The sequence below is a fragment of the Erinaceus europaeus genome, chromosome 4 (genome assembly GCF_950295315.1).
Source record: "Erinaceus europaeus chromosome 4, mEriEur2.1, whole genome shotgun sequence".
In the NCBI taxonomy this organism is placed as follows: Eukaryota; Metazoa; Chordata; class Mammalia; order Eulipotyphla; family Erinaceidae; genus Erinaceus; species Erinaceus europaeus.
The window spans coordinates 36,629,009-36,645,118 of NC_080165.1; the positions used below are offsets into that span (position 1 = coordinate 36,629,009).

At 39.6% G+C, this 16,110-nt stretch overlaps 1 protein-coding gene and 2 non-coding genes across 5 annotated transcripts; all 3 read right to left on the minus strand.

Annotated features, from left to right (window-relative positions):
- Positions 1 to 1,881: 1,881 nt before the first annotated feature.
- On the minus strand, positions 1,882 to 10,118 carry HMGN4 (high mobility group nucleosomal binding domain 4). 3 transcript variants are annotated; one of them, XM_060189248.1, is made up of 6 exons: positions 9,945 to 10,118; positions 7,501 to 7,661; positions 7,314 to 7,425; positions 6,486 to 6,646; positions 5,327 to 5,459; positions 3,979 to 3,990 (listed from the first exon to the last, which is right to left on the minus strand). In XM_060189248.1, exons 2-5 carry the CDS (start codon positions 7,586 to 7,588, stop codon positions 5,353 to 5,355), a joined length of 468 nt encoding a protein of 155 aa, XP_060045231.1. In that variant the 5' UTR covers positions 7,589 to 7,661; positions 9,945 to 10,118; the 3' UTR covers positions 3,979 to 3,990; positions 5,327 to 5,352. The 3 variants fall into 3 exon arrangements, with proteins under 3 accessions (XP_060045232.1, XP_016048662.1, XP_060045231.1); XM_060189249.1 differs by lacking the exons at positions 7,501 to 7,661; positions 9,945 to 10,118 and having other exon boundaries at positions 1,882 to 3,990; positions 7,314 to 7,381; XM_016193176.2 differs by lacking the exons at positions 6,486 to 6,646; positions 7,314 to 7,425; positions 7,501 to 7,661; positions 9,945 to 10,118 and adding an exon at positions 6,309 to 6,446 and having other exon boundaries at positions 1,882 to 3,990.
- TRNAV-CAC (transfer RNA valine (anticodon CAC)) lies at positions 6,802 to 6,874 on the minus strand. Its single transcript has one exon. It is a non-coding gene; the product is annotated as a tRNA-Val (tRNA).
- Positions 7,293 to 7,365, minus strand: TRNAR-ACG (transfer RNA arginine (anticodon ACG)). Its single transcript has one exon. It is a non-coding gene; the product is annotated as a tRNA-Arg (tRNA).
- Positions 10,119 to 16,110: the final 5,992 nt, after the last annotated feature.

The following is a 16,110-nucleotide window of genomic DNA, read 5'->3' on the forward strand; positions in this document are numbered from 1 at the left end:
TTCCTACCCTTGAATCCAAGTCTTCTGAAAGACCCATAATCTTAAGTCACTTGAACATGCTGTCTTTGCCCTTGCTAGGAACCACTTGAGAAACAGAAATTGGTGGAACTTTGAGATTTCATTTGGTAACTGGCCAAAGCAGACATGTTATCTTAATGAATTTTGAAGGTAATGGAGAAATTAAATTTGTCTTTGCTGTTGAAAATTGTCAAAGAAGTTACAATTCTAGGAAAAAATAGCACAACACTTGCAGTCAGCTGTCTTCTTGGCACAGTAGGCAACATGCCAATCTCCTAATATGAACTAAATCTTAAGAGAAAAATGAAACTTTGCAATAATAAGGCTATAGAAAAAAATGTGCTCATTATTGTTGTAAGAGTACACATGGAAAATATATATTAGAGACAGAGTTAAGAGGGAAAAGTGAAATAGAGAGGGAAAGAGAGACACCTGTAACATTAATTCACCACTTTTGAAGCTTCTTCCCTGCAGGTTGGGAAAGAACTATCTTTATAACTACAGCTTACCTTCTTTAAAAGTCTGTACTTATTTACGGGCAAGAGAGAAAACCACAGTGTCACTCTAGCACATGGGATACTAGGGGTAGGACTCAGGACCTCATGCTTGAGATTTCAGTATTTTATCCACTGGCCCACCTCCCTGGCCCAAGCACCGGACCTTTTAATGATGGTGAGGCCACACAAAGGCAAGTTCTTCCTGGTTGTGAAAAAGTTATTTTGGGTTGTGACCTGACATTTTCTTAACAATCTTCAGTTTAGTTTTGTTCCTTTTTTAAAATAAAGGTAATTTCCATTAATTTTAATTGCCCACAGAACTGTTCTCTCATAACCGTTTTAAAAAAGCTGAAACAACTCACAGTGAACCAGCTAAACTATGCTTTCTTAAATTGGATTCACTAACTTCTAAAGAAATCAGGCTTTAGGAGGGATAGCTCAGTCTGCTAGAGCACTAACATATTCTTGAGGCTTTGGAGGGCACTGGTTTGATTCCCTGTAGCACTTTATTCCAGAATTTTCATTCTCTCCTTCCACTTCATAGTAAATAACAATGAAACAAAGATCCATACCTTTTTAAAGTTTGATATCTGAATATAACTTCTAACTACATCAGAATTTACTATTTTAAATCTATGACAAAGTTTAAATTTCTACATTTTTGCTTTTTCATTTCTTTTAACTTATGTTCTTTACATTATTGTGTGTGGAAGAAGTTGTGTTTCTCCTCTAAGCATGTGTTTGTACAGCCAGGATAAACATATATTAAGGGGAAAAAATATCAGGGTCACAAAACTGATTACTAATTCCAAAATGAATCCAACATTACATCAGAGAGTGTGCTAAGCAGTGAGTTGGTAAATATTGAACTGCTACAATGCATGAAAAGATAAAGGACTAATACAGCATGTGAATATTTACATGAGAATTAAAAAAAAAAACTTCACATTTTTTGAAGAGAGATAAAGAAAAATGGGTGTTTGGGGAAGTGGCTCAACATATAAGAACATGGGACTTCCATACTGGAATTTTGTCTCATGTGAATCACTATTATGTAATAAATACAATAACTTGAAAGAAAGAAAGACCACTGGGATGGGGAAATAGTATAATGGTTATGCTAAAGATTTTCATGCCTGAGTCTCTTGAGATCCTAGGTTCAATTCCCAGAACTGAGCAAAGATCTAAGAAAAAGAAAAATAACAGTAATAACACAGCACAAAGCCCCTCAAGTAAGATGTTGTGGAGATAATTATGAGACTTTAATAAAAGATTAGAAGCCTAAATAAATAGAGAGCTATTCAATATTCATGAGTTGGAAGATTCAACTTTGTAATCTATCTATAAATTCAGTACAAATTCAACAAAGATTTAAACAAGTTTTATTTTATTCAGAACTTGTCAGTATGGAAGAACAAATGACAGAGTCAAGCCAAGATACTCTCAAAGAAGACAAATATTGTGATGATATTGGATGTGGAAGTGGTATTTGTCTTGAAATAGAGATTATTTATTTATTTATTTATTTATTTATTTATTTATTTATTTATAGAAGAGTGGAGAGAAAGAATCAGAGCAGCACTCTGGCACATGAAATGCCAGGGATCAAACTCAGTACCACATGCTTGAAAGGTGAACACAGAGCCAGGTGTTGGTCCACCTGGTTAAGCACATATGTTACAATGCCCAAGCACCCAGGTTCTATCCCCCGGAAAGCTTTGGAGTAGTGAAGCTGTGTTGCAGCTGCCTTTTACCCTCTCTGTCACCCCCTTTCCTCTTGATTTCTGGCTTTCTGTCCAGTAAATAATAAAAAAAGATTAATAAAGATCAATACATTTAAAAAAAAAAAAGGCCAACACTTTATCTATTACACCATCTTCTGGGTCAACAAGGTCATTTTTGAAAGCTGTAAAATTTAGGGGTAGGCTGCCACAGGGGAAACAAACTGACTGCTGAGTCAGAAGAAAATCATCAACAACAGCCTTCTCCACTCCCTGTGTTACAGGTCAGTGTGGAAAAGAACTTTTCAGAAAATGGTGTCAGGACATTTTTTTTTTAAAGTATGTATACTGAACTTCTCTTTCACAGTTTTCACAAAAGAAAAAAAACAAACAGAAAAAACTAAAGACAATATGACTAGAGAGAAATGTGAAAAACAAAACTATAAACCTTTTACAAAGGCAAGAAAGAGGGACTGGGATAGTTTAATGGTTATACAAAGAAACTCTTACGCCTGAGACTCCAAAAGTTCCAGGTTCAGTCCCCAGTACCATGTTAAGCCAGAACTGAGCAGTGGTCTGGTTAAAAAACAAAAAAACAAAAACAAACAAAAAAAGGACAATAAAGAGTGCCTTTAAAACTCTGGATAGGAACCCCCCTCCCCCCTCCACACACATACAAAGAAAACCTGTAACTAGGTTTATAAATTTCAAATTCCATGTTTACACCCAATTAGACAATTCCCTAACATTTTACAACTTCCAAACTCCCATTTCTCAAGTCAACAAAGTCTATTCTTGCTGATTTGTACAGGAAAAGTTTTCAGAAGGGGGAGATGTTTCACAATGAATGTAAGAGCTTTTCACAGATCAACTCTGACCTGGAGGAAACAAACTGAACATTGTAGCATTCTCAGTGGGGTGATTCACAAACTAGGAATAGGAGTCTTAGTTCCACAACACCATCTTTTTTTTGTTATTACTAGAAATCTTGAGTATTGTTACTAGACACAGCTACTCAGGGGGGAGCCCTGGCCACATCATGATTCCTTGTTTCAGAAGTCATCAGAAAAAAAGATAGAAAGTTTGCTTCCCACACTGTAAGGTTTCTCAGTCAATGTAGCTGTGAATGTTAGAGAATTAGATTCTAACATTCTATAATCCAACACTGTGAATACTAGAGAATCTCTCCTAGATATCAAGAATAATCTAAAAAAAAAAAAAAAGAAGATAAAAAATCCTATCTTACCCCATTTCTATCACTCTCTTAGTGCCATTTGCCCACAAAAGATAGCCAAATGTTATTTTGTGTGCTAGAGTTATATCTTAAGGAAAAAAAAAAAATCAAGACTCTAAAGCCTTTGAACAGTAGAGTCCCTAGAAATACTGAGTTTCCCTAAAATCACTCTTTACTTGGCATCTTCAGTGCCTTCTGTCTTCTGTGATTGGGCTGTGGAGATATCTGGGCTTTTTGCGGGAGTGTTGACATCTTTTCCACCATCGGTTTTCCCCTTCTTCCCTTTGGGAAGCTTCTCTCCTTTCTTTGTAGGGTTCTTTTTTGGTTCTGGTTTTGGAGGCGCAGGCTTAGCAGACAACCGTGCTGACCTCCTCTGTGGCTCATGCTTCACCTTTACTTTGTCACCTTTAGCATCTCCTTTTGCTTTTCTTTTGGGCATGGTGGCAACAGTGCTTGGCAGGTGGCTTTGCCAATTCAGGAAGTACTTCTCTCTTCCTCACATTTCACCTAGAAAGTAGTTCTTTAACAAGACATAAAATATGTAAGTCATAAAGGGAAAAGACTGGCACATTTCAGTACATCAAGGTTGAACTTTGGAGGATAGAAGATTGCTCATTCAGTAAAGCATACACTTTACTATGCACAAGCATACTTACTTGTCCAGAAGAAGTAATTCAACTAGTTAGAGCATAAGGTTAGTGTACTTGAAGTCCCACGACTGAGGTTTAATGACTGGTGCCACTGTAAACTAGAACTGAGCAGCCCCTGGTATTTATCTTTTGTAGGGCCTTGCTTATGAATTCTCAATGGAATACTTTTTAGCAGCAAAAATGAAACAGACTACAGTTATATATGCAAACCATGAATCTTGGGAACATTTACGTACACAAAAACTAGCTGTAAAATATGTATAATACAGATCCCCACTATAAGTATAAAGCTTAAATGACATTTTAGACAATGAAGCATGTAAGAAACTTTAAAAAAGCACAGGATCAATATAAAAATCAGGACACTAGTCATCTCAGAAGCAATTGAGAAAAGAAAGATGGTTGTAGAGGGCAGGGAGTACTGAGAGATAAAGGGGAGCGTGGCAGAGGAAGTAAATGGCTGTTACATCATTATTTTCTAAAATTTACAGAAAGAAACTTTATGTGTTTTACTTATTTATTTTTACCAGAGCACTGTTCAGCATTGGCTTATGGTGGGGCAGGGGCTTGACCTGTAACTTTAGAGCCTCAAGCATGAGAGTCTGTTTGCATAACCATTATACTATCTATTTACCCTCTACTCTATGTGGTTTATTTTTTAATATATTTTATTTATTAGTGACAGGGATAAGAAGAGAAAGAACCAGACATGGCTCCGGTACATCTGCTGCTGGGGATCAGACTCAGGACCTGATGCTTGAGAGTCCAACACTTTATCCATTGCACCACCTCCCAGACCACCATGTTATCTTAAGTATTGGTAAAAAAAAGTTCTTGGAGAAATGTGGAAATATACTCTTCTAACAAAAATCTTGTCAAGCATTTCTTAGTAAAGTGACAGTGGAAAAAAATTAGTGAAAATAATTTTTAAAAAGGCAGATGCAGAGATTCCGGACCACACAGAATAGAAAGTGATTTGTTTTGTATTTTTTAAAGATGTATTTATTCATTAATAAGAGAGAGGAGGAAGAGGGAGAGGGAGGGAGAGAGGGAGAGAGAGAGTATCACTCTGACACATGAGATGCCAGGAATGGAACTTAGGATCTGAGAGTCTAGTGCTTTATCTATCCATAGTAACATCTCCCAGGCCAAGATGGTGATTTATTTTAAATTTGGGTAGCTACTGGAGATCAACAGGTGACTCACCTGGGACTGAGGGTAGAGCACATATGTTATTGTGTGCAAGTAGTGGAGTGCCTGCAGGGCTTACACTTCACAGGGAGTAGAGCTGTAGTGCTGTGATGTCTCTCCACTCTCTCCTTTTTCTGTTGTTTTATATCTACAGGAAAAAAATAAATAATAAATAAATAAAGTTCCTCCATAAGCAGAGTCATGTATGTACTGAGCCCCAGAACTGAAAATGAAATGGATGAGTAGAACTAGAAAAGGAAATGCCTATAAAAGCAGACTGTTTTTAAAACAGAAGTCACTCACTAGGTTAAGGATTGCTTCACACACACACACACACACACACACACACACACACACACACACACACAGCCATTACACCATCACATTTATTTTAGTCATCACTCAGCCATCCGAATATATGTGGAGAAATGGAATCTGAGAAATAAGACTTGGCTAATTCTTAGAAATAGTAGCAGTAATAATAAATCTGAGAAAGAAATGCTGAGGATGCACCTGAGGCTGCTAGGGGGAATAACAAGTCTTTCCCACAAAAGAGTTCCTTTGAAAGAATTAGTATGAAGCAGACCTTGTGCCAGACAGAAGTCAAAGTCAAAACACTATAACCTAAATCTTGGTTTAAAACAGTGGCATTTCTCAAGCTTAAGGGTTGGATTGGATCGTTTTGCAACTCTGAGAATTATTACTATCAATTTTTATTATTATCTTTTTTTTTTTAACGTAAAGAGGACTTGGCCTAAAAAAAAGACTCAACTCTTCAGTGTGCCTTTACTGGCGGTTCCCCTATAAATTCGGGAGGCAGGCAAGAAGAGAAAGCCCAGGGCGGGTACATCCAACCCAACCACGACCATTTCTTCCAGGCCACTGGCAGCTGGTCGAATCTTTTCAAGCCCTCTCCTCGCCTATTTTATCTTATTTTTTTCCTACCCTAGACAATCCCCTAGCCCCCAAGATTGGAGGTAGTGGTGATAACTCTCACCCCAGTGAAACCTGCCATCTGTGACCCTCAGCTCTGACTCGCCTTTCCCGGAGACTCCCATTCTGAGCCCAGGAAAAACACTGACTGCAGTTATTCTGGAAATTGGGGGTGGGAACGAAGCACAGCCGGGCCGATGGCAGGCGGCTGGAGAGCGGCGAAGGCCTGGGCCTCACTCACCGCGTCCCGCAGCTGTCCTCCTGCGTGGTGACTGCAGAGCCCGCAGGGCGGGTGCAGACGACCGCAAAGTGAGCGGACCTTGAGGGAGCTGGAAGGCCCCGCGCCAGGGTGGATGCGCTTCCGGGGCTGGGCGCTCCCAACCGGGAGACTTGTTTCTGTCTCTGACGCCAGGAATAGAGAATTTGGATTCATTTTAAACAGAGCTATCACCTACCTGTAACAAGATAAAAGGTGGGAAGTATTTGAAGAGGACCAAAAAAAAAAAAAAAAAAAAAAAAAAGCTTTAAATTTTGTTCTAAAAGGAATTGGAAAAACGTGTTTCCGCCCGGTTTCGAACCGGGGACCTTTCGCGTGTGAGGCGAACGTGATAACCACTACACTACGGAAACTACATGAACACTTCCCTTCTCAAACAATACTTCTTGCTTCTGAAGGCGCCCCTATCCCTGTAAACGGGTATATTTTATGTCGCTCTCTCAAAACAGAAAAGCCTATACGTGCAGACTAAACCCCCATATCTCACAGAAGTGAAGTCAAAACTTTTACTGTTTATTCAAGAAAACACAGAATAGAGCAAAAGACTTAGGATCAGCCTTTCTCAGGTTATTGAATACTTCAATGTCTTCCTCAAATTATTTGAGCAGCGTACTTTCCTTTGGTCACGCTTAAGTTATAAGGACGGAACCGACAGCGCGGGATAATGACGACTCCACTAAAGAGACGCCTTCTTAACTCTTGAGATTTTTACATGACCTTTATCGTGCAGATAATTCTCCTAATCAAGGAACAAAACAAACCCACATATGTCGAGCCAGCCAGGAGTCGAACCTGGAATCTTCTGATCCGTAGTCAGACGCGTTATCCATTGCGCCACTGGCCCCACGCATGCAGCCCCTTAGCGGAGGATATATATTGATGAAATCCGACGGCGGCACCATTCCTGTGGGTGATATGTGTGATTAGGAGATAAGTTTTTTTTCTGGCTAACCCAGTATGGCACCATTTGACACCGTACCGTTCATTTCTGCACGCTCCCGGATGTCTGTATTCTTCTCTTTGTCTCTATCAATAGAAAAACTGGCAGTGATAGGCAAGTCGGGCATCTATCCTCTCCGCCTCAAAATCACCTCTGTATTCATTTATTCGTTTAACCAATATTACTCTGCGAGGCATTGACTGAAAAAGCGAAGAAAATGGATGTGGTTCCTGCCCTCGAGAAGATAACATGACCATCGTAGAGATTATAATGATCACAAGATAAATAAAATAATGGTGATAAGCATTTGGAGGAAAGCAAACCTAAAGGAAGAAGGCTAGGAAAGCCGAACAAGGAAGGCAGTGGAGAGAGAAATGTAGATCTTAGTGGGGAGAGAGCTATAAGGAACAAGGAAAACTCCAGAGCAAAGACCTGCAAGTAGGGAAGGGCATAGTTTATGACGAAGAAGCCAGTGCTTACTGATCGCAAACAAAAGGCCTGCCGGACATGACCCTGCACCTCACAGGTCTTTGTAAGAACTCTTGCAGTTAGTTACTTTGTACGAAACTGCAAGATGTTGTAGGGTGGCATTATCTGACTTCTTTTCTTTTCGCTTCTTGGGTCGTAAAAATTTTAAATGGAACCTACATGGAAATCAGGCTCAAACCTGGATTGCGTGCATAGACAAAGTAGGCACCTTCCCAGGTGAGCTACATTGCAGACCTCAAAAATGGTACTTTTCCATTCTTTTTTAAAAGATTATTTACTAGTGAGAGAACATACAAAAAAGTCTAGTGTCACATATCAGTTTTTCATTTTTAAAGATTATTCATAAATGATATTTTTAAACAATTGCAATTACTGATATTAAATTTCAAATATTAACACTGTGCTTAGCAGCCTCACTATGAGCTGTTCCTACCTTGAGGAATTCATTGAAGAATTTCACACCTTTAAAAGGAACATGGTACTATACACAAGTAACATACAATAGCTGTACTATACACAAGTAACCCCCCAATAAACTGATTTGACAGAAAGAAAAATGAAAAAGGGGCACAGTCAGCTTCCACATAAGATCACTTGTTTGCCTTCTTGGGAAGCCAGGGTAGCCTATATATGTGTTGCATGCCTGATAATCATTGTGTTGAGGGTTATTACTATGCTATAAAAAGCAAAACAAACAAACAAAAAAACCAACTCTGTAATATTGTTCTCCAGTGTTATAACTCTAAAGTAACCAAAGAAGAAGAACTGAAGCAGACCTGAGGACACAGAATTACCTTTATTTTAGGTTAATGCATTACAGGTCCGTTCCCACCGTACCTGCACACCCTGTACTGCAGCACCCAGCTTTTAACTGTTTCAAGCTGGGATTACAGTCCATCAGGGTGTTGACAATAAAGGTGAGAACAAGTTGGCTGTGATCAGAGCCCACCACTAGGGATACTGGACCGTGGGAGAGTCCACCAACAGCTGCAGTTTCTCTCATTCTCTTGCCTATGGATTTCTCATTTCATTTCCTCCTCTTCTTGTACCTAGGAAATGTTTCTTGATGGCTTATCCCAGTTTGCATTCTCTCTGCACCAGTTGTAAATTAACTGTTTCTAGGCACCTAGTTATAAACTAACATGTTGACAGGCTCACTTGAGCAGAGAAACCACACCCACAACACCATAAACCTCTAAGCCTTGCTTTCATTTCTTTCTTAAGCCACACCCACACTGTTACTACTCTCTTCTTCTCCTTCCTTCTTCTCCTTCTCCTTCTCCTTCTTCTTTTGCCTCCAGGGTTATTGCTGGGGCTCAGTGCCTGCACTATGAATCCATTTCTCTTGGAGGCCATTTTTCCCCATTTTTGTTATCCTTGTTGTTGCCCTTGTCATTATTATTGTTATTGTTGCCATTGTTGGATAGGACAGAGAGAAACCAAGAGAGGAGGAGAAGATAGAAAGGGGGAGAGAAAGACACCTGCTTCACCTCCGATGAATCGACTCCCTTGTAGGTGGGGACCAGGGGCCTGGAACTGGGATCCTTAAGCTGGCCCTTGTGTTTTGTGGCCATGTGAGCTTAACCTGCTGCGCCCGGCCCCCTACTACTATCTTTTTACGCAAATTTTCTTTTTTTCCTTCCTTCCTTCCCTCCTTCCTTCCTTCCATTTTATTTTTGAGAGAGATGCAGAGAGAGAGAGACAGAGAAACACCAGAGCACTGATCAGCTCTGCCTTATTGTCATGCAGGGAACTGAACTTGGGATTTAGGAGTCTCAGCATAACCATTATGCTATCTCTCCCGCCCCGAAGTTTCTTTTCTAATAGTATGGGAGGTCCCTGTGTTTGGGGAGCAAGTACTCTAGCATGTCACAGTACTGTGTTCCCCAGGTTCTGCCTGTTCATTCCCTGACTCCAATATTTCCCCATCTAAGAGTATAAACCAGAATTCTTTTGGGCTGCTGGAGGGAATTTTGATCTTCTGTAACTATTACCTGCTGAGACAGGGACATAACCTGGTCTATCCATACTCCCAGACAGACCTGTTCTGTCCCTAATCTTTGGCTAGTAGAGCAGAGCTCCAGAGAGATGAGGTTTCTGGACACTTCCCTGTACAGTCATCTCTCCAGGGAGGTCAGGATGGGATTGTGGTGGCGTCTGGGACTTGATGGCTGAAAGACGGTAAAGCATACAAATAATAAATGAAAGGCTAAAGAATAGGATTAGAACCCACGAGAGTTAAGAAACTCAGGATGTGAAATATAACTAAAATATGCCTACTAGCTATCTACGAAATGGAGGACCCCACCCCAACACTGCATTTGCACTATCCCAGCCTTTAGGTCCATGATTGTTCAACAATTTGTTTGGCTTTGTATATTAATTCCCTTTTCAGTCACCAGGTTCCAAATGCTAGCAGGATGTGGCCAGACTTCCCTGGACAGACAACCCCACCAATGTGCCTTGGAGCTCTGCTTCCCCAGAGCCCTTCCCCACTAGGGAAAGAGAGAGACAGCCTGGGAATATGGATCAACCTGTCAAAGCCAAGGATCCGGATTGGAGCTCCTGGCTTCCCACCTGCAGGGGAGTCCCTTCACAGGCAGTGAAGTAGGTCTGCAGGTGTCTTTCTCCCTCTCTGTCTTCCCCTCCACTCTCCATTTCTCTCTGTCCTATCCAACAATGACGACATCAATGACAACAACAGTAATAATTATAACAACAATGAAAAACAACAAGGGCAACAAAAGGGAAAATAAATAAATATTTAAAGAAAAGAAAAAGAAAATAAGTCAATTATAAGGATTAAACTTTCAAGCATGAGGTTCTGAGTTTGATTCCTGTGCTAGAGTAATACTCTAATTCTTTCTCTCTTATAAATAAATATGGGGGAAAAGAAATCAACTATATTGAAAGTTATTATCAAAATATTAAAAATGCATGACAGGGCGGAGCTACGAGCAGCAGATCGCTTTCTCTCCTCTCCTCTCCTCTCCTCTCCCGGATCAACTAGGAATACCAAAGGAGACCACCCAGACCGAAACAAGACAGTACTAGAATGACCACAAAAACCCAGTAAATCACCCATGAGTACAAACACGCATGGCTGGTGACAGAGAGGAGAGAGGGGCCTAAGGAGAGATTAAGTGACTGCTAACAGTTCAACAGTTTATCAGTGGAGACACCACCTCCAGTCTGCTCCACAACAAGGGGACAGCTGAAGGGAGCAAAGGACTCCCCAGAGACTCACCAAGTGCAACTCTGAGTCTCCATTGCTACTACCCTCAGAATCTGGAGCAGCAACAGGGAGGGACACCAGGGGACAGAGATCTAACCAGGAAACTCAGGAGAAGACCTATACCTCGGTGGCATAGCTGAGGGGCTGTGAAAGTCTCTTTGCATAACCACTTGATTATCTCTGCCACACCCTGCTTTATCTCTTGGTCAGGAGTCAGTGATTAAGCTAAGAAGCCTATTGATAGTTTAAAAGCCCTCAGGCTCCCATAGCCTACAGGGGAAAAAAAAAAGGCTTTTACACCACTGAGCTCCAACTCAGGGATTGAAAAAACTGTTAACTTATATAAAATGGTTAAAACAACAAGAAAAAATATTGGAGACTCAAACCAGGACAAGAGTCCAGCTAAAAGTCCTCCAGAGGGTGAAGCACAAAACAACGACTTCAACATCCAAACATTAGCTAAGGAAATAATCACAGGAGTGAGTAAAGAATTTGAAAAAATTGTAATCAGAAATGCAGGAACAACAAATGAGAATATGGAAGAAAATTCTAATTATCTCATGGTTATTAGAGAGCTGAAATCGCTGAGCTAAGAAGGCAACTAGCTGAACAAGCTAAAACAGTATCAGAGCAGGGCAACAAAATAGAAGAACTCCAGAAAGCAGTAGAGGGCAGAGAGAATAGAATCTATGAGGCTGAAGACAGAATTAGCAAGATTGAGGATGAATTAGAGACAACTAAAAAATAAGTAAGAGATCTCAAAAAGAGATTAAGAGATGCTGAAAACAACAACAGAGTCCTATGGGATGACTTCAAAAGAAACAATATACACATTATTGGTTTACCAGAGGAAGAAAGAAAAGGAGAGGAAGAAAGCGTTCTCCAGGCCATAATAGCTGAAAATTTCTCTAGTCTAGACAACACCAAAGACATAAAGATTCAAGAAGCCCAGAGGGTCCCAAACAGAAATAACCCAGACCTAAAAACACCAAGACATGTCATACTTAGAATGGAAAGGAATAAAGATAAAGAAAGGATCCTCAAGGCTGCAAGAGAAAACCAAAGAGTCACCTACAAAGGTAAACCCATAAGATTAGCAGCAGACTTCTCCATACAAACACTACAGGCCAGAAGAGAATGGCAAGATATCTATCGAGTGCTCAATGAGAAAGGCTTTAAGCCAAGAACACTATATCCTGCTAGACTGTCATTCAGACTAGATGGAGGCATCAAAACCTTCTCAGACAAGCAACAGTTGAAGGAAGCAACCATCACCAAGCCTGCCCTGAAAGAAGTTCTGAAAGGTCTCCTATAAACAACCAGACCACCACAAATAGGACATATATCAAAACACTCTAAAACTCTTCAAGAATGGCGTTAAAATATCTTCAAACTTTGATATCAATAAATGTCAATGGCCTGAATTCACCTATTAAAAGACACAGAGTAGGAAGATGGATCAGAAAACACAACCCAACAATATGTTGTCTACAGGAAACTCACCTAACTCAACAAGACAAACACAGACTTAAAGTGAAAGGATGGAAAACTATCATACAAGCCAATGGCCCACAAAAAAGGGCAGGAACAGCTATTCTCATATCTGATATGATAGACTTTAAAATAGATAAGATTAAAAAAGATAGGAATGGACACTACTTAATGCTCAGAGGATCAGTCAATCAAGGGGACTTAACAATTATTAATATCTATGCACCCAATGAGAAGCCATCTAAATACATCAAACTTCTACTTAAAGAGCTACAGCAATATATTAACAGTAACACAATCATAGTAGGGGACTTCAACACCCCACTATCTCAACTTGACAGATCATCCAGGAAGAAAATCAATAAAGACATAAGGGAGCTAAATGAAGAGATAGATAAACTAGAACTATTGGACATTTTCAGAGTCATTCATCCCAAGAAAGTGGAATACACATTTTATTCAAATCCACATGGATCATTCTCAAGGATAGACCATATGTTAGGCCACAAAGACAGCATCAGCCAATTCAAGAGCACTGAAATCATCCCAAGCATCTTCTCAGACCACAGTGGAATTAAACTATCACTTAACAATCAACAAAAGATTAGTAACAGTCCCAAAATGTGGAAGCTCAACAGTACACTTCTTGACAACTTCTGGGTCAAAGAGGAAATCAAGGAAGAAATCAAAATGTTTCGAGAGTTCAATGAAAATGAAGACACAAGCTATCAAAATATTTGGGACACAGCTAAAGCAGTCCTAAGAGGGAAGTTCATAGCTATACAAGCACACATTAGGAAACAAGAAAAGGCACAAATAAACAGCCTGGTTGCACATCTTAAAGACCTAGAAGAAGAACAACAAAGGAATCCTAAAGCAACCAGAAGGACAGAAATCACTAAAGTTAGGGCAGAAATAAATAACATTGAGAATAGGAAAACCATACAAAAGATCAATGAAAGTAAATGTTGGTTCTTCGAAAGAGTAAACAAAATCGACAAACCATTAGCCAGATTCACAAAACAAAAAAGGGAGAAGACCCAAATAAATCAGATAGTAAATGAAAGAGGAGATATCACAACAGACATTGCAGAAATTCAACATATCATGCGAGGCTTCTATGAACAACTATATGCCACCAAGCTAGAGAACCTGGAAGAAATGAATGATTTCCTAGATACCTACCAACTTCCAAAACTAAGTAAAGAGGAAGTGGATAACATGAACAGGCCCATCACAGCTAATGAAATTGAAACAGTTATCAAAAATCTTCCCAAAAATAAAAGTCCTGGACCAGATGGTTTTACAAATGAATTCTACAAAACTTTCAAAGAAGAACTAATACCTCTACTTTTAAAAGTCTTCCAGAAGATTGAAGACACTGGAATACTCCCTGCCAGCTTCTATGAAGCCAACATCACCCTGATACCAAAAGCAGACAGGGACACAACCAAAAAAGAAAACTACAGACCAATATCTCTGATGAACATAGATGCGAAAATATTGAACAAAATTCTAGCCAACCGGATACAGCAGTATATCAAAAAGATTGTTCATCATGACCAAGTGGGGTTTATCCCAGGCATGCAAGGTTGGTTTAATATACGTAAATCAATCAATGTGATCCACCACATCAACAAAAGCAAGACAAAAAACCACATGGTCATATCAATAGATGCAGAGAAAGCCTTTGACAAAATACAACATCCCTTTATGATCAAAACACTACAAAAAATGGGAATAGATGGAAAATTCCTGAAGATAGTGGAGTCTATATATAGCAAACCTACAGCCAACATCATACTCAATGGTGAAAAACTGGAAGCGTTTCCCCTCAGATCAGGTACTAGACAGGGCTGCCCACTATCACCATTACTATTCAACATAGTGTTGGAAGTTCTTGCCATAGCAATCAGGCAGGAGCAAGGAATTAAAGGCATACAGATTGGAAGAGAAGAAGTCAAACTCTCCTTATTTGCAGATGACATGATAGTATACATGGAAAAACCTAAGGAATCCAGCAAGAAGCTTTTGGAAATCATCAGGCAATACAGTAAGGTGTCAGGCTATAAAATTAACATTCAGAAGTCAGTGGCATTCCTCTATGCAAACACTAAGTTAGAAGAAATTGAAATCCAGAAATCAGTTCCTTTTTCTATAGCAACAAAAACTATAAAATATCTAGGAGTAAACCTAACCAAAGAAGTGAAAGACTTGTATACTGAAAATTATGAGTCACTACTCAAAGAAATTGAAAAAGACACAAAGAAGTGGAAAGATATTCCATGTTCATGGGTTGGAAGAATTAACATCATCAAAATGAATATATTACCCAGAGCCATCTACAAATTTAATGCTATCCCCATCAAGATCCCAAGCACATTTTTTAGGAGAATAGAACAAATGCTACAAATGTTTATCTGGAACCAGAAAAGACCTAGAATTGCCAAAACAATCTTGAGAAAAAAAGAACAGAACTGGAGGCATCACACTCCCAGATTTCAAACTGTATTATAGGGCCATTGTCATCAAAATTGCTTGGTACTGGAACATGAACAGACACACTGACCAGTGGAATAGAATTGAGAGCCCAGAAATGAGGCCCCACATGCATGGACATCTAATCTTTGACAAAGGTGCCCAGACTATTACATGGGGAAAGCAGAGTCTCTTCAACAAATGGTGTTGGGAAAAAATGGGTTGAAACATGCAGAAGAATGAAACTGAATCACTGTATTTCACCAAATACAAAAGTAAATTCCAGGTGGATCAAGGACTTGGATGTTAGACCAGAAACTATCAGATACTTAGAGGAAAATATTGGCAGAACTTTTTTCCGCATAAATTTTAAAGACATTTTCAGTGAAATGAATCCAATTACAAGGAAGACTAAGGCAAGTATAAACCTATGGGACTACATCAAATTAAAAAGCTTCTGCACAGCAAAAGAAATCACTACCCAAATCAAGAGACCCCTCACAGAATGGGAGAAGATCTTTACATACCATACATCAGATAAGAGTTTAATAACCAACATATATAAAGAGCTTGCCAGACTCAACAACAAGACAACAAATAACCCCATCCAAAAATGGGGGGAGGACTTATACAGAATATTCACCACAGAAAAGATCCAAAAGGCCGAGAAACACATGAAAAAATGCTCCAAGTCTCTGATTGTCAGAGAAATGCAAATCAAGACAACAATGAGATATCACTTCACTCCTGTGAGAATGTCATACATCAGAAAAGGTAACAGCAGCAAATGCTGGAGAGGGTGTGGGGTCAAAGGAACCCTCCTGCACTGCTCGTGGGAATGTAAATTTGTCCATCCTCTGTGGAGAACAGTCTGGAGAACTCTCAGAAGGCAAGAAATGGACCTACCCTATGACCCTGCAATTCCTCTCCTGGGGATATATCCTAAGGAACCCAAC